The 17,181-nt window shown below is 61.0% G+C and overlaps 1 protein-coding gene across 1 annotated transcript in view; it reads left to right on the forward strand.

Moving 5' to 3' along the window:
* Positions 1–3,466: 3,466 nt before the first annotated feature.
* Positions 3,467–17,181, forward strand: part of NTRK3 (neurotrophic receptor tyrosine kinase 3) — a 315,656-nt gene continuing 301,941 nt past the window's right edge. The window contains exons 1-2 of the mRNA XM_036278049.1: positions 3,467–3,669; positions 11,059–11,321. Coding sequence (XP_036133942.1) covers positions 11,074–11,321 — 248 coding nt within the window. The 5' untranslated portion in view covers positions 3,467–3,669; positions 11,059–11,073. The remainder of the gene's footprint in view (positions 3,670–11,058; positions 11,322–17,181) is intronic.

The raw sequence follows: 17,181 nt of genomic DNA on the forward strand, positions 1-17,181 counted from the left end.
GCCGGCGTGAGGTTCGACCAGGCCTGAAGTTAGTCTGTCTGTCCATTCCTCAGTTCTGCTCCCGACAGAACCGTTTCTCCAGAGCCACCGAGGAGATGGTACAATCTAGTTGCTTCCACCTGGAGCACCTTCCTGCCTTCCTCCTGCTTCTCCCGGGACCTCACTTCTCCCCCCTCCCCCGCACCGAACCCCCTGCCCTCTGGCTGCGTAGGAGGGCGGGGCCTTGATGTCCGGCAGGCCCAGGTTAGCTCCTGGCCTCCTCACTTGCACCTTCAGGCTTAGCCCTGAGCGGCTGGCTCTTCTGCCAGACAGGACCACAGGAGACCTCTGCGGGGTTCGGAGCCCCCAGCGTGGACACTGATGAGCATTTGGGCAGTGATGCCCTCCCCCCTCCCCCATCGGGGCCCTTCAGGGAGGCAGGTCACTGTGGTGGGGGAGCCAGGGGGCAGGGCAGCTCCAGGTGGCATGGGGCTCCTCGCTGGCCTTATAAATCGCCTGTCTTCCTTATGGGACACCAAGGGCACAAACCAGGAGCTACCAGCGATCATTTCCATCTTTGGGCGGACAGCGTCCTGCCCCAGCAAGGCTCCGGGCCTGTCTGCAGAGGTCTGGCTCCCAAGGCCAGGGAGGTGCCGGGCTGGGGCGAGGGGTCCGTGTGCCAGCGTGTGCTATAACGTCCCGCTGTGTCCCCCCGGTCCGTCCATCTGGCCCGTGTCAGGCCTGGCTTAGAAGCCAGGAGCTGTCAGACAGGTGGGGACCAGCATCTTCTCCCGGATGCCAGGCCACCTGGATGAGACCTAGGCTTGCCAGAGGCTGTCTTTGCCGGAAGTATTACAGCTAAGAAACCGGGACCCAGGGGCACCAGACTTGGTTACCAGGGTCTCACCAGCCGCTGGCAAAGGTGCTCTTGTACCCAGAGGAGCTAACGAATAAAAACTAAGGAGGGAACAGCTTTTCCCATCAAAATTAGCCCCTCCCTGGCATGCTCCTCTGTTTGCTGGGTGTCACAGGTGAGCTGCTTCTCTCCTTGGCTGGTCTGGCAGACCCGGAGCTGTGTGGGACCAGCGTCCAAGTCTTTCTGACTCCCCCCCACCCCATCTTGCCTGGCCCGTGGTGTGCCCTTCGTAGTCCCTGAGAGGCTCCGGGGTTCTTCTTCATTCTCCGGAGATCCATCAGCAGTGAGGGATGCTGGGAGTGAGGATATTCCCATCCTGCCCCTTTGCAGCCCAAGTGTCAGCTGGAGAGAAACAGGAGGCCTTTCTGCCCACTGGCCCCCAGCACGGAGTCAGCAAATTGGCCATCCGGAGGAAAGGTCAGCTGAATCAGCCCCCCTGCTAGGAATGTGCTCGGTATTTTTAGAAGCTTTGCAAGCCTTCCCTCCTGAGCTCTGCAGGAGGCACTCACAGCCTTTGCCCATTCAACTCACCTCAGCCCAGCCCCAGCCCAGCCTCAGGCCCCGTGCAGCCTCAGGACCAGCCCCAGCCCAGCCCAGCCCCAGCCCAGCCTCAGGCCTAGTCCAGCCCAGCCCAGCCTCAGGCCCAGTGCAGCCTCAGCCCAGCCCAGCCCAGCCCAGCTGAGTCCAGCCCCAGCCCAGCCCCGTGCAGGAGGTGGCCAATTGATGTTTCTCTCTCTCTCCCCCTCTCTCCCTTCCTCTCTCTCTAAAATCAATTAAAAAAAACAGGAAAAAAATAAATAAAACATTGGTCTCTACCCAAGCGCACGAGGCGCACTATGCAGGAACATGGCACACTGGCACACGTGTGCACTATGCAGGAGCATGGCACACTGGCACACGTGTGCACTATGCAGGAGCATGGCACACTGGCACACGTGCGCACTATGCAGGAGCATGGCACACTGGCACACGTGCGCACTATGCAGGAGCATGGCACACTGGCACACGTGCACACTATGCAGGAGCATGGCACACTGGCACACGTGCGCACTATGCAGGAGCATGGCACACTGGCACACTTTTCAATGCTGAAATATGAGACTTCAAGGAAGGTTTGTGCCTACTGCAGCCTCCCCCTGCTTCTCCCTCCCCGCTCATGGGTGGGCTCCCTTCTCCTCACCTTCTCCTCTGTGCTGGGGGTTCTAGTTCGAGAAGCTGAGAAACACTGGACTGTTTAAACTCTGTTTCTTTTTCTTTTTCTTTTTTTATCCTCACCCGAGGACATTTTTGCATTTATCTTCAGATAGAGTGGGAGGGAGAGAGGGAGGAAGAGAGAGACAGAGAGAAATTGATGTGAGAGAGACACATCGAGTAGCTGCCACCTACACGACCAACCAGGGCCGGGGACAAACCGCAACCGAGGTACGTGCCCTTAGCGGGAACCGAACCCGGGTCTCTCTGGTCCGTGGGCCGACGCTATAACCGCTGAGCCAAACCGGCCAGGGCTAAACCCTGTTTCTTTTTTCTCTCTCGAATGGTAACATTCTATAATGATACAATCTGCTACATTATAACTGTTATTATTTTGGGCATGTGTATGGGGGCAGGTGAGTTCATGATAAACTGACCTTCTACAAAGACGATTTCGTATCTTTTTTTTCCTGTCCCAGAGGCCCCAGGACTGGAAGCTTCCAGTGGGCTTGGAAGGTGAAGGAAAGGGAACCAGCTCCTTGGCCAGCAGGGAGCAGAGGGAGAGAAAGTGGGAGTCAGGAGACGGTTGATATTTAAAATGTTCTATTTTGTAATCTTCGTATTGAGAGCTAACAGATTAGAAGCACGGCTTCTAATTCAATCGGGCTCAAGGGAACGAAGACCCCCCTCCTCCACCCCCGCGCCAGACACTCCTTATTCAACAGCCTCATTTGCCCAGGTCCAGCGGTTGCCTCCCCACACACCCCGTACCCGCGCCCTGCGTCCTGCCCTGCCCGTCCGCACGCACGTGTGCCCAGCACTGCGAATGCTCGCTCACCCTGCACCAGAGCCCCCGCTCTGTCGAGACCCACACCTCCCCCAGGCTCCGACCACACACTTGCTCACCTGGTATAAGATCAGAAACAAACTCTCTCTGGAACCTGTTCCAAGGCGAATGGGTCCCCTCTCTTGATTATTGATTTGTTTACCGCAGACGCTTGGGCACGGCATTCAGTGCGGCCGCTGCGTCAAGGGCCTACCTCGCATCCTCCCCTTCACCAGGAAGGAGCTGGCGCGTGAGCTCCTCCAGGGAAGGGGCAGCCGGGTGTCCGGGGTTGCAGAGTGACCATCTCCCTGGTGGGGGCTGTTGGGCTGCAGAAGGGCAGGATCATCCCTCTCCCCTGCAGAGGTGGCAGCCTGTCTGGTCACAGCCTCAGGAGGTGGCAGGGTAGCTTAGAAGTGATGCCTGGTGCTGGTTAGGGCTTCCATCCTGGCTCATACCACAGAGCAGCTGGGTGACCTTGAACGAGGGATTTAACCTCTCTGTCCCATGTCCCGGTCTATAAAACAGGGAGCCTGTGAGGATTTGGTGGAATCACGCACGCAAAGAGCGCAGGAAAATGCTACACGCAGAAGTCAATATGTCACGGATGCAGCTGTCGCTATCACTCTTGTCGTCATGGTTGGCTCATGGAACCCCAGGACTGTAGGTGGCCCAGGTGGAGCTCCGCTTTCAGTATGTGGGGGCAGCCTCTGGAGACCCTGAGCCCTGGGACCACCCCTCACAGAAGCTGTGTCTCCAGGTGAGTGCTCTTGGGACGAACCCTGGGACAGGGTCACAGCCGTCCGTAAGCTGGGGGTCCTCGGCTCTCTTTCTTGGAGTCCTAAGGATGGTTCTAGAACTGGAGAGCAGGAAGAGAGCATCCAGGGGAAACCACATGTCCCCACCTTTTGAGGGTCAGCTGGCTTCCACCACTTGGATGAACCCATGGTGCCTTCAGGGTGTGTCTGTCGCCAGGTCCCTGGGACACCTCCCCACACTGCACCCTCACCCCAGGCGGCCCACAGGGCTGGTTTGCACCCCCCCCCCACCTCACTCCCTGTCCCACCCCCATCCCGGAACTCCCTGGGCTGGGCTTTTGTTCCCTCGGTTCCCAGGCAGTGCAGCTGGTGCTGTGGGCTGGGGAGGGGGCGGAGGACGTGCACAGAGCCTGTGGGAGGGAGCTGTCTCCTGGTTCCAAAAGAGAGCAGGCTCCTCGTGCCCCTCCCCCCAACCTAGCGCTTCTCCCCAGTCCCCAGGCCGGTGTCTCAGCAAATAAGGCTCACTTGGGGTGGGGGGTCCGCCTGCTCTTGACACCCACTGGAACGCGTGTGCACGCACTGTTCCCCGGCGATCGTCCGGCCAGAGGAAATCCGGGCAGATTTGGTGACTTCTTGCTTTGAGCCTCAGGTCTGCTGGCATTGTCCGTTCTCCAAGCCCGGGGGCTGGGGGGCGCCCTCTGCAGCCCCCTGAGCTGCTGCAGGCCTGAGCTGTCAAAGAAGCAGAAGCCAGGATGGTGTCGGGCAAGAGGGGAGGGCAGACTTTATGAGCATCTTAATATGGGGGCTGAACCAGCTGGGAAGGGGTGGGCCCCTAAGGAAGGAAGAAAGAAGGGGAAGCTACTCCAGGCCAAGACCTGGACTAGGTGCATGGGGCACAGTTCATGAGCCCAGTAGACGGGGAAAAGGGTTCAGCTTTCTGCAGGAAAGAGGCCTGGGCTCAGCCCCAGCTCCGGGTGGGGAGCCGGCGAGGGCCTGGTGGTCTGGCGTTGCCCGGCCAGCTGTTCTTCCTAACCTTCCCCGGGCTTAGCTGAGCACAGGAGCTGCTTACTTTTCCGCTTCCAGAAGCCCCTCGATACTTGTCCGCCAGGGACAAGTCTGTAGCAGCAGGTGTTACTCTGGGGGACAGACGGCATGGTCTACTCCAAGCACCCTGTTTCTGTCCCAGACTCCCCCGTGGACACGTGGGGTTTCAGGCAGCCAAAGGGCACCTTGAGTCACCTCCAAAATGCGTGGTGCCCACCCTCGGCTGGCACGCAGGCTGGCCCTTGGGAAGACCCGTGGAAGTAGGCACCCGTCCTGGGAGACAGACGCCGACCCTTCTGCACACCGGCTTGGGTGGGTCCGCGCACAGGGCATCCGTTCCGTCCCGGTGCTGTTGGAAGCGCTGGTGAATCGGTCAGTGAAACAGGCAAGGGCCCTGTCCTCACGGAACTTTCGTTTTAAAACCTGGAAGAGCCCTGGCCGGTTTGGCTCAGCGGTTAGAGCGCCCGCCTGCGGTCCGGAGAGACCCGGGTTCGGTTCCCGCTAAGGGCATGTACCTCGGTTGCAGTTTGTCCCCGGCCCTGGTTGGTCGTGCGGGTGGCAGCCACTCGATGTGTCCCTTTCACATCGATGTTTCTCTCTCTCTCTCTTCCTCTCTCTCCCTCCCACTCTGTCTGTACAAAAAATGGAAAAATGTCCTCGGGTGAGGATAAAAAAAAAAAAAAAAAAAAATCAATAAAACCTGGAAGAACCCTCCCCCTTGGGAGTCAGGAAGGCGCCCGGATGTCTCTGCCTCACCTGGTCAACTTCTGCCCCCTCCTCGGCCAAACGAAGGCCGTTGTCCCTGGCTGTCCTCTGGTCGCTAACCAGGCAAATGTCTGAGAATTGTGCAAAGTGTGACGTCAGTGACAGTGGGGAGCTCATCTGGAAGGTGTGGGGGCTGTGTCTGTGACAAGGGGTGGGGTGGCCCCCTTCCCTGTCAGTGATGCTCAGGAGGCTGCTTCTGCTTGCCTTCTGGGAGCTCACCTCTCCTGCTCCCCAGAAGCCTGGTGATTTTTGATGACGTGATTTTATTCCTGAATCCAGCCATCCGCCCTGGACCCTGCTGTCAGCGGGAGGCATGGTGGTCCCACCCTGAAACCCACACATGCCACTGTCCCCGGGCCCAGGAACCCGTTGACTTCCCTGCCCAGTCCAGCCAGGCAGTGTTGACGTCGTAGGGACTGCTCTCTACGAAGGGCAAGGCCAGCCCCTGGCCTGAAGCAGCAAGGCGCTGGCAAGGGAACCAGGGAAGGCAGAGGGGTTGCTTCTCAGCGGAGATACCCCAGCCTGGCCTCGTGCTGTCTTCTCCCGGGGCGTGGGCCTTGGGAGCCCAGCCTGAGGACACCCTGCGCCTGCCCAGCCCAGCCGGAAGCATGAGCGTGCCCAGGGTGCTGCTCTGCGCGGTGGCCCAGCTCCCCCCACCCCACCCCGGGTCACTAGGCGTCAGCTCTTGTAACCAGAGCGGAAGCCTCATAAGTTCAGACAGAAGGCGGGAGGCGGCCCAGGGAGGCATGTGGGGACAGTGGAGCCCCAAGCAGGACAGACTGAGCCTTGGGGTGCTGTGAGAGATGTGTACCACAAGTGGGGTTTCGTGCCTTGGATCTGGAGGGTCCTTTTCAGCCCTGAGCCCTGTGAATCTGCCACCAGTAGACTAAGTGAAGGATCACCTGGCCGCGTCACTGGGGAGCGCCCCGCCCCCTCCAGACACGCCCAGCAGGGCAGGGCCGCAGCAGACCTTACTGCACAGCAATGAGAGGCGAGGGCCCTGACCCCCATGCACAGCCCCAACTCCTGGCAGGCGTGTGTCTAAGCTCTTGGGACCTGAGTCAGGCTCCTGAGCTGGGGTTGGATGTTCCTGCTTTTGGGGACCACTTTGGTGCTCGACTATCCGTCTTCATGGGTGGGCTGTCCCTCCCCCGTATGGTCAACATTCCCTCCTTGGCTCCTGACCTTCTGGGTACCAGGGCATGTTTCTGGTCTCCACCATGTCTTTCCCCTCACATCCTGAGCAGGGCCAAGATGCAAGGGAAGCAGGTCCCCTCTGACCCAATTCGAGCCTGTCATCTCTAAACAGCTCTTTGGAGCAGCAGGTTCTCCAGGGCCCCCTGTGCCCCTCCAGCCACTGCCCAGGACCTCAGTTCCTTTTCCGGGTCACTGTCTGCCTCCCAGTGGGAAGTCGTGCAGAACAGCCCCTGGACGGAAGCGGACCCCGTAGGAACAGCACAGTGGGTGAATCCAAAATGCCCGGGGCCTGGCCCGTGTCCCAGTCACTTGCCCACTGACTCGGTGTTGGGGGTGCTCATGGCAAGAGGGGATGTGGCTGGATCGGGTCTGCTTGGGGAGGCGCTGGGAGGTCATGACTCCTGGGTCGGCATCGTGTCTGTGTATCCTCTGAGTCTCCACTCCCTTTTGGCTTTGGGGGTCAACTCTCAGGTGCTTATGCTGATGAAGCACACCCTTTGGGAAGGTACTTGTTCAGGTCTTCTTGGCGAAGAAGGTCAAACTGCTCTGCTCTGAAAAGCAGCTCACACCCCAACCTGCATTTCACAACCTCCAAGTCTTGGGAGCATCCCCACTGTCTCCAAACCCCTGGTACCAGAAGGCGTCTGCTCAGCTGTGAAGGGTTTCCAAAGCTTTACCTTCTGTTAACAACTAAAACCAAACCTCGCCCATTCCTGCCTGTTACTTGTCAGCGGGGCAGGCGCTGGGAAGTCTCCTCACTTCTGAGACAGCAGCCGGCAGCAGCCCCTTGTTGGTGGGATGCTGAGCCGGGTCCCCTCTCTCTAGGACCCAGGGATGGCTGCCAACTGGGGACCACAATGATGTAACAGACATTCTCCGGGGTCAACCTGGGCATTCTTATGAAGAAGACAAGACACTCTGGACCCCTGCTGACCACGAAAAGGGGGTGTATGCGGGAGATGGTCTCTTGTTCTTCACCCCGATCTGGCCTCTCTCAGAGGTGAAGGACTGTCCCTGGGCGGACTGAGCACCTTCTCGCACGTGTAGCGAAACCTCACAGGTCTGCTATTGACAAAGTCCTCGCGTCTGAAAGACCCAGTGTGTTTCGGCCTAACTGAAAAGTGTCCTGAGAATTCACACCAGGGATCACCCCCCCCCCTTCTCAGCTGTGTCCCTCACCCAGGTCCCCGTGGAATCGGGGACTGTGAGAGTCACCTCAGTCCTTCTGGACGCTAACGTGCTCATGAGTCACCAGGACAGGTGTTAAAGTGGACCATGCCGGTTGGTCGGTCTGGGTGGGGGCCTCAGATGCTGACCTTGTGACAAGCTTCCTGGGGACGTGGCCGCTGCAAGTCATTTCACAGACACGAAAGCTGAGGCCCAGAAGGCTTCAGTGACTCGCCCGCAGGTAGGCAGTGAACCCCATGTTCCCTCTCCCTGAGGCCCAGAAGGCTTCAGTGACTCGCCCGCAGGTAGACAGTGAACCCCAAGCTCCCTCTCCGGGGCCACCACCCTCTGCTCTTCAGGGGGCTTCGCCCTGTTGGGGCAGCTTCCTGCGCAGGCCGGCAGCCCCTCAGCGTAACGTCGCTCTCCCTTTTCACGGGCAGGATGAAAGCCTTCTTGTTCCGGCCCCTGGCTTCACCGCCTGCACTTTCTGCTCTCTCCAGAGGGGTTTCTCAAGGGTGGATTTGTTCTGACTTAGGGACAATTCCCCTTCTCTGCAGGAAATGTGAAAAATCATTTCTCCCTTTCACACACACACAAACTGTGCTGGGCATCCAGGCTGGGGACCTGGGTTAAATCCACTTGGCCTTCCCTGCCTACCGGCACCTCCCCTCGCGTGGTCTGAGAGAGGTTCCCGTGTCCCTCTGCCGCCACCTCCCAGCGCTTGAGGGGCCGAGCTAGAGCTAGCTCTGACTATGCCTCAGTTTCCCTGACTCTCAGATATTCTAGAGCCAATCCCAGAATGGCCCTCGAAGTGGTAGGGAGATTCCCAGTGGGCTGAGCATAGCAGGGACTGGCCCAGGGCCAGTCGGAACTGGTTTGAGAATCTAAGGAGGTCTCCACTCTCTGTCCCCTCCTGCTGGTGGGAGGGCAAAATGCCAGTCTGGGGACAAGGCCATACTGGCAACGAGGAGAAATCTCCCGGAGGCCAAGGGAAGGCAGAATGTAAGGGGGAGTCAGGAAAACTGCCTTTTATAGACATGTTCTTTCCCTTTCTTTTCTTTTTCCCCCCCCAAGTTTACTCACAGCCACAGTGCCACTCGCAGACGCCCGGCCTGTGTGTGGTTGTGCCCGGGCAGGCGGGCGGGCGGGCGGGCAGGCGGCACCCGCACCGCATGCCCCTTCCCCCATCTGGCCTGCATGACCTGCATCGGAATCCACAGGGGGCGGGGGAGGACTCTTTCAGAGGCTGAATGCAGTTGAATTCCCAGTCTTCTTTCCTCGCCTGCCCTCGCCCAAGAGCCAGGAGCAGAGCCTGCTTTCTTCTCCGTGTGAATGAATGCTGTAGTGTGTCTGCCCGCCTGGCTTCCCTAACCCTTTCTTCTCCTGTGCCACAGCCTGTGCTCTGGTTAGCTCAGCAAACAGCGCACACTGGGCATTTTGATGTTTTATTAAAAACACAAACAAACAAGCAAACAAACAAACAAAACAACACCCTACCAAGGCAAAAAGTAGGAACCCCTTCCTCTTCTCCTGTCTGGATCTGAGCTGGAGTCCAAGGTTGGCTGCACCTGCTTTGCGCCCCTACCAGGAAGGGGTGCTTGGGTGGGAGGGAAGGAAGGAGGTTCTGTGCCCCCGAATCCGGAGAAAGCAGCCTGCCCGCCCCCTCACCCAGCAGCCGGAGCAGCGGACCGAGCGCGGAGTGCAGAAGCCGGCATCTGAAGGTGCTGGCCTGGTGCTTGGCAAAATATGCTCCTTGCATCTCAATTTTCCCGGCCGTTCCTCTCGCACGCACAGCTCGCCCGGGGCCACCTGGGCTCTCCACAGCCCTTCCTGCCAGTCCTCCGCCTGCCCAAGGCCCTATGCAAAGCCTACTGCCAAGAAGGCGCAGGGGGGCCCGGGGGCACCCACCAGGCCGTGCCCCGCAGTCCCCTCCCAGCCGAACCCAGCCCCGGGACTCTCCACTACCGAAATGAGTGTCATTTAGATGGAGGACCACGCGTCTGCAGTCCTCCTCCCCGGCTCCGGGTGCCCGTTCGGGGTTCCTGCGCGCCCCTGCATGCCCCGGGGCTGTCAGCGAGCCCGTGCCCCCCACCCACGCTCCAAGCGCTCCTCGGTCACCTCGGCCGCGTGCAGGTCCCTTCCTCCCGCGGTCCGGATTGCAGCAAAACCGGGCAGCGCGAGGGCCAAAAAGTGGGAAGGACATCGCGCAGCCAGCTCGCCAACTCCTCCTCCCCAGCCCAGACCCTCTCGATCCCAACTGCAACTTTTCCCTTCCGTCTCGGTTTCCCCAGGGCTGCGCCCAGCGGACGGGCGCCGGGCTGCGAGGCGTGGGGCGGGAGGCTGGGAGCGCGGCTGCGGGTGGCGCGGACGAGACCCGGGAGTGGGTGGGTGGGTGGGTGGGGAGGGAGGAGGGGAGAGGCCGGGTGGGGAGAGGGAGGGAGGGAGGGGGAGATTCCGCTCTCCTGCCGCTCCCAGCCGGGGCGGGGTGGGGGGCTGGGGGTGGGGAGGAGGCCGCGAGTGGGGAGGGAGGAGGGAGGGGAGAGGGAGGGCGCCGAGGAAGACGCTCCGAGAGCCCGTGCGTTTCGTAAGGCTCAGAGCACTTGTACGTCTGTGCAGGCGCGCTGCGAGCCATCCGCGGCGGCTGCTGCATCTCCGCTGCGTCCTCCTCCTCCTCCTCCTCCTCCTCCTCCTCCTCCTCCTCCTCCTCCTCCTCCTCCTCGGGCTCCGGGCGTGTGTGTGAGTGTGTGTGAGTGTGTGTATTTTGCAGGTGTGTCTGTTTTAATTCTGCCCAGTAGGTGGGACTTGGTGACTTTAGCACCATTTTTTCCTTTTCCTTTTTTTTTTTTCCCTTCTCCTCCGTCTTCTTTTTTTTGCCTCCCCACCCTCTGTTGCAACCCTGCAAAGTCTCTTCCAAGCCCCCGGACCCGGAGCCGGCGAGCCGGCGAGCGCTGAGCTGGCCACCATGCCAGGCAGACCGCGCCACTAGGCGCTCCCCGCGGCTCCCACCCGGCGGCGGCGGCGGCAGCGGCGGCAGCGGCGGCGGCGCGATGGTTTCAGACGCTGAAGGATTTTGCATCTGATCGCTCGGCGTTTCAAAGGCAGAGGCCCCCTCCCCCTCCCCCCTCCCTCGCCGTCTTTGTTTCCTTACCCCCACCCCCCCAGCTCTCCCCACTCCCCCCCACCCCAACCCCCTCTCCTCTCCTCCTCCTCTTTTTTAGAAGCTGCGATCGGAGATGGATGTCTCTCTCTGCCCAGCCAAGTGTAGTTTCTGGCGGATTTTCTTGCTGGGGAGCGTCTGGCTGGACTATGTGGGTTCCGTGCTGGCTTGCCCTGCAAATTGTGTCTGCAGCAAGACTGAGATCAGTTGCCGGCGGCCGGATGATGGGAACATCTTCCCCCTTCTGGAAGGGCAGGATTCAGGGAACAGCACCGGCAACGCCAGCATCAACATCACGGACATCTCAAGGAATATCACTTCCATGTAAGTCGGGCGGCCGCTCCCTGTCCGCCTCCCCGCGGCCGAGGCTCCCTCTCTCGCTGGATAGCTCGTCCGCGGGGCCGGAGGCGGCCCTGCGCCCGCCCCAGCTCGCCACCCACCCGGCGCGCGGCAGGCTCGCTCTGGCTCGGAGATGCTCCAGGGCTGCGTATGCAGGTGACTCCGGCCCTGTCCAGGCGTGAGCGGAGGATGCGTGCGGTCCTCCCCCGGGAGATGACCCCGCCAGGGAGGGCATGTGTGTGTGTGTGGGGGGGGGGCAGCTCCCGCGTCTGCTCCCACCCGCTGCGGCTCGTTTGGAGGGTGCCGATGGGGTTCGTTCCCCACACTAAATAGCAACAGTTTGGCCACGCTCAAGTCGAATAAAGTAGACGAGGTTCGAGTCCCTGGCAGCGGTGGTGGTGGTGGTGGTGGCAGAGACAGCGGCCGCCTGAGCCCGGAGGGAAGGTGACAGGGTCTGCCAGAGATCCAGGGAGATGCTTAACTATTTCCTTTAGGAAACAGCAACACACGCTGACAAGTAAACAAGTTGAGAGCTGGCTGCTGGGTGGGGGGGGGGGGGACTTCGACATGCCGAGGCCTTCATGGGCGGCCCCCCCTTCCCTTTCCTCTGCCTGCCCTCTCCAACCCCATTTTGGGCATTTCCGAGACCCCTCCCCCCTTTTTACCCTCCTCTGCATCTGGGCGCCCACAGATCATCCCTGCTTGGCCTTGGAGAACGGCTCGCTCGCTCGGGGAATTCGAGTCAGGGTGGCAAGGGAGAGAGGGTTTGCCTGTTTTGCAGGCAGGGGTTCTGATAGGATGGTGTTTATTTGGAAAATTGAACTCTGACCGGCGTTTGCGTGGTGGTTCTGCCCCGCATAAGTGAGACCTGTGGTTATTTTTCCCCCGGCAGGGAAGGGGGCAGAAGCATGGGTAGGGAGAAACAGTGGGGTTCGGGGAGCTTGCCCATCTTCTCTGCCACTGACCTCGGCAGGGTGACCCCTCCCTCCTGCCCTCCGGAGGAGGGTGGGGATGGCACTGGGGTTCAGGGGGTAGCTCTCCCCTATCTCCTCCCAAAGTCCCTCCCCTTGGGGACTCCTGAAGTGGGCGGAATGCCGAGAAGCACTCGCACCGAAGTCCTGGCTGGGGTCTGGGGAAGGATTTGGGCGGACGCCGGGGGGCACATCTGCCGTGGGCACTGCTGTCCCTGGTGCCAGCCTTCCCTTTGCCTCAGCCCGCGTGATGGGCTGCGAAGCTGGAGCAACTGCAGCTCTGCTCTCTCCACAGCCCTCTCGGCTTGATGGAGACTCTGTTAGTATTCTTGCGGCCAACAATTTGAGGGGAGTGGGCAGCCCAGGAGATCTTGGCCCAGGAGACAAGCTTGACCCATATCTCGGCTGTGCCGTTCACCCCTAACTCCTCGGGCTGCCTGGAGATGACAAGAGAAACAGCAAAGGGCGGGGGGCAGGAAAAACAAAATCGGACCCAACTGTGCCTGTCCATCCAGAGGCCACAGCATCCGGCCTCCCCAGGGATGCAGGCAGGAGGGCCTGGAGTGAGAATCTCGGGGAAACTTCGAACTGGAAGTGCCCCCTGAGGGTTGTATGTATATGGAGCTTAGTTAGGGTCCAGGGGCTCAGGAGCTGAGCCCAGGGGTTCCCAGGGCTCTGGGGCCGAGGGTTGGAAAGAAGGGGCCTCAGGTGCCCAGTCTGGGAGCCCGGGGGCCTCATCCAGCGTGTTCTCTGCTCCGAGAATGTGTGTGTCCGTAGGACGCCGGTGGGAGGCAGGGGTGGCCATGATCACGCAGGCTCTCTGAAGCCACATCGAGGTGTCGCTCCTCTGCAAATGAGCTCGCGGAAGCAGCCTGGTAGGGCAGGGTTCGGGTGGTCTCCAGGCAGAGGGTCCAAGATGGGGGTGCTGGAAAGGTGGGTGACGAGGCAGCCTCTGGTCCCCTTTGTCACAGGAGGACTCTGGAAGGGCATCTGGGGGAACCGTGAGCCGGTAGGGGATCAGAAGTCCCTCAGCACATGTCCCCATCCTTGTTTTAGAACAGGACTCTGGCAAGAACCCCTGACTTCTTTCCCTAAATCTACCCCCACACCTGAGAGACAGGGACCCGATTCTCACAGGAGCTCCGCAGAGTGGCAGGTGGGGGAGGTCAGGGGTCGCGGGTCAGATGACCCTGCCTCGCTCCATCTTCTCCCCAGTGCCCTGTTAGATCTATGGCTGGTATTGACTGAAGTCAGGGAAGGGCTCTGCCTTCGAGCCCCGGGTGGAGGACCGTGGAGAGAGGGAGGGAACATGCCAACCCTGGGAAGCAAATGTCGCCATCCCTGTTCTACCCCCAGGGAGTGGAGGCTCAGGGTGGCCAAGTAACTCTCCCCGAGCACACGGCCCCAGTGGTGAACCAGGTTGGACCTCTGTCCACCCCTGAAGCTCAGGCCCCCCCACTTTGTGGAGCTGCCCTTGGAGGTAGGCTGGAAGGAGGGGCTGAGGGCAGAGAGGACCCTCTGGGTGGGGAAGGGGCTTCTGTAGTGTGACCTGGGAAGGGGCTTTAGCTGAAGCCTGGGCCTTGCTGGAGAGGAACACGATGCCCCCAGAGATAAAGAACAAGGGTCCGCCGGCCTTCCTTCTGCTCTTAGTGGAGGATGGAGCTTGGGCCGACTCTGGGGCATGAGGAAGAGACTGGGCAGGAGCCGAGTGCTCATCAGGCCTAGCTGGGGGAGCCTGGGGTGCCCTCCATGATTCACCTTCCTGAGCTTGGGTCTGTGGTCCCTCGTCTCAGGGGTGGCGTGTGGAGTGGCGTCTGTGTCCCCGCTGGAGGCTGGCGAGGGCACCTCTGATGGGGAAGCTGCCTCCCCCATGAGCATCAGGAGGGAATCAGCTGCTGGGCATCAGGACCAAAGTGTGGGTCTCACCTCCGCCCCTCCCAGAGCCCAGCTGCTCCAAAGGGCCCCCCCTCTGGCCTCTTTGTGTGCGGGAGGTCAGTCCCTTTGCCTCGCGCTCTGACACACAGTAACCTCACCTGGAAGGGCCCGCGCAGCCGCGCCCAGCCGGGCTCTGACGTCACAAAGGCAGGAGGGTGGTGGCTGGGAGGTGGCATCGGCCCTCTCTGTAGGCCAGGCCTGCCTGCGGGCGGGCATGGCGCCTCCTGAGACTTAGAAAGAAGATGGGGGAGAAGGTGGCATCACCAAGCTGAGTGTTATCGGGGTTGGCTTCCGGGCTCATGAAGACCATGGGCTCTTGGCCGGGATTCGTGGCCACTCCAGGGTCCCTGATGTTTGCAGCCCTCGGCCCTTCTCCCCTGGCTGGGTGGAGGACCGTTGGGAGTACTGGCTCCTTGATTCTCAGCCTTTCCAAGGATCCAGGGACAGCCAGCCAGGGAGAGCTGGGATGCAGACAGGGGTGTGGGCCAGGCCCCCCAAACATTGTGAGGCTTAGTCAAGAGCCCCAGGATTGGGGGTAGGCCTGAGGGCTGTAGGCTGAGGTGTGAGGGGCCTTGGAGGTGAGATTTGGAAGGGGAAGTGGTTACCACCGCGGGGAAGGAGCACGTTCAGGATGGACTCAGAGGCCTTGGATTTTGCCTGGAGGCCGGGTTGTGGTGGGTTCCAGGTCCCCTGGGAGAGGCCTCACTGGAGCTGGCGTCTCAGCCCCTGAAGGCCAAGGTCAGTCTTCTGAAGGGCCCGGGGCGTCAGGCGGCAGCACCGGGGACCTGGGCACATGACAGCTCAAGGCAGGGCCTGCACCGCAGGACCCGGCTTAGAGAGTGCCTGGCACTGGCCCCTGGAGGGCTGGGCCTGGAGTCTGGGTGGCGCTCAGGGTCCTGCAGGCGCCTGCTGCCCTCCAGCCGGGCCAGCGGAGCGCATGCTAAGAAGGGAGGGGCCCGATGCACTCCCCTGGGACGGTCTCCACCCGCCCTGCCTGTCCCTGTCTGCTGTGGGCATGGACCAGCCCCGCCCCACAGGCTCGTGGGAGTGTGGGGTTCTCCCTGTGACGGCCCGTTGCCAGGGCTGTGGCATCCCCACTGCTGTTTGGGGTCCCCTTTCCATTAAATGGCTTGTCCTGGGACCCCCTAGGCCTCCAGTCGACCCGTGGCAGAGCAGGATTCGGACACACGAGTCCCACCCCAGCCTCCGCCCATAACCTGTTGTGAGCCGTAGGAGGGGACCAGGGCCTCTCTGGACCTAGAAATCCAACTGTGTGTTCAGGACATCGGGCAGAGGCCCATCCGTCTCGGACCTGTGCCACCCCAGGCCCTGGGAGGCTCTGCAGGTCCAGCACCTCCAGGGTTGGTGCTGACCCTTGTGTCACCACCAGGAGGAGGGCAGAGGGTGCCCCTCACGGGCCATTGGCCTCTGGCTGTTTTTCCCTTCCCACCTCTAGAGGACCCGAGGCCACACAGTACGGAGTCAACGCCCGGACCGGGCGCTACATGCAGCAGGTGTGCTGGGCCTGGGTCTCTCCCTGGAGGCTGGACCCCGCGTCCTCGGTCCCCACTCACCCTGAGCCCAAGGCAGAGGGACAGAGGTCTGGGCACAGCTTCAGCTCTGCGGGGCGAGAGAAGAGAATGTCAGAACTTCTATTTCAAATTACCCTTGTCTAGAAAAGGGAATTTTTAATATTTAATGTATGGATTGGAGATACACAAACATATAATTTCATAAGTAGGTGTGCTTTGGGGTTAGGAGATACACTTTTCATTGCTCAGGAATACGTAACCAAACCAGCCTGGTGCCGCTGTCACGCTGGGAAGGGTCTGAGCTCGGGAGGGCGGTGGGTGACCATGGCGGCGGTCATCCTGACGCCCCGGGCTCCCCTGCCTGGCTCTGTTCCAAGGAGGGGTGGATGGATCGGGAGGGGCAGCAGGGCGATGGGAAGAGGGCTCAGGCTGGGTGGCAAAGCAGATCTGAGCCCCTCATCAGGGCCCCTAAGGTGCCTGGTCCCCAGGGGCCAGGCTGTTCTCACAGCCGGCCTGCTAGTCCCCTCAGCACCCTGCCTGTGGCCCCCGCATAGCAGTCTCCATCCCTGTGCATCCATTTCCGTCACGCTCCCCATTTTCCTGTTGCCGAGTCCATCTGTGTGTCAGTACTTGAGGGCCATGAGCAGGGACTCTGTCCCATTCTGCTGATTAACGGACAACGGAATCTGAGGCCGTGGTGCCGTCACACGGCTGAAGAAGGGAAGCGTCCGAGGCCCCTCCGCTGAGCTCCTCTCAGGGCCCCCCTGGTTCTGTCCCCTCCATCCTCTCTCTGGCCCTGGACACCCTGCTGCTCGTGGGGGGCAGGTGGAGAAAAACCCTTTTTCTCGCAAATGGCAGCGTTTGGGGACTGCCCAGCTGTGAGGGACCTGTGGGGATGGCTTAGTGTGTGGCAGTGGGGTCCAAGCACAGCCGGAAGGGAGGCTGGACTTGGTCCCCCAGATCTGCTGGTGGCCAGTGAGCCCCCAGCTCAGGTCATCTGTCGCCTCTGAGCCGTCCTCACCTCCTCCTGGGACCCGTGAACACTGGACTGGGCAGGGTGGCAGCCCTCTTCCCTGGGCTGGGTCAGAAGCCCCGCGAAGGTCCTCCTACTTCTGCCTTCCCCTGAAGGCAGGGCTCACCGGGATGCAGAGCTGGAGGGGGCTGCGGCTACCGCCCCCCATGTTACCCATGGGTCTCCCCGGGAGGCCCAGAGAGGGGCAGGGGCTTTTCTGGGGCCGGTGGTGCTGGAAGACTCTGTTTCCCAGAATGGGCGCTGCCTTCTCCTACTCTGCCCTGGTGCCCGTTCTGGGCACTCTGTCAAAGCCAGAGCCTCGCCCACAACCGTGTCTCCCTCTGGGGCAATGTTTCCAAATCCAGGGTCCCCAGAGGCAGCAACTATGCGAGGCT

The sequence above is a fragment of the Molossus molossus genome, unplaced genomic scaffold (assembly GCF_014108415.1).
Source record: "Molossus molossus isolate mMolMol1 unplaced genomic scaffold, mMolMol1.p scaffold_m16_p_24, whole genome shotgun sequence".
Classification (NCBI taxonomy): domain Eukaryota; kingdom Metazoa; phylum Chordata; class Mammalia; order Chiroptera; family Molossidae; genus Molossus; species Molossus molossus.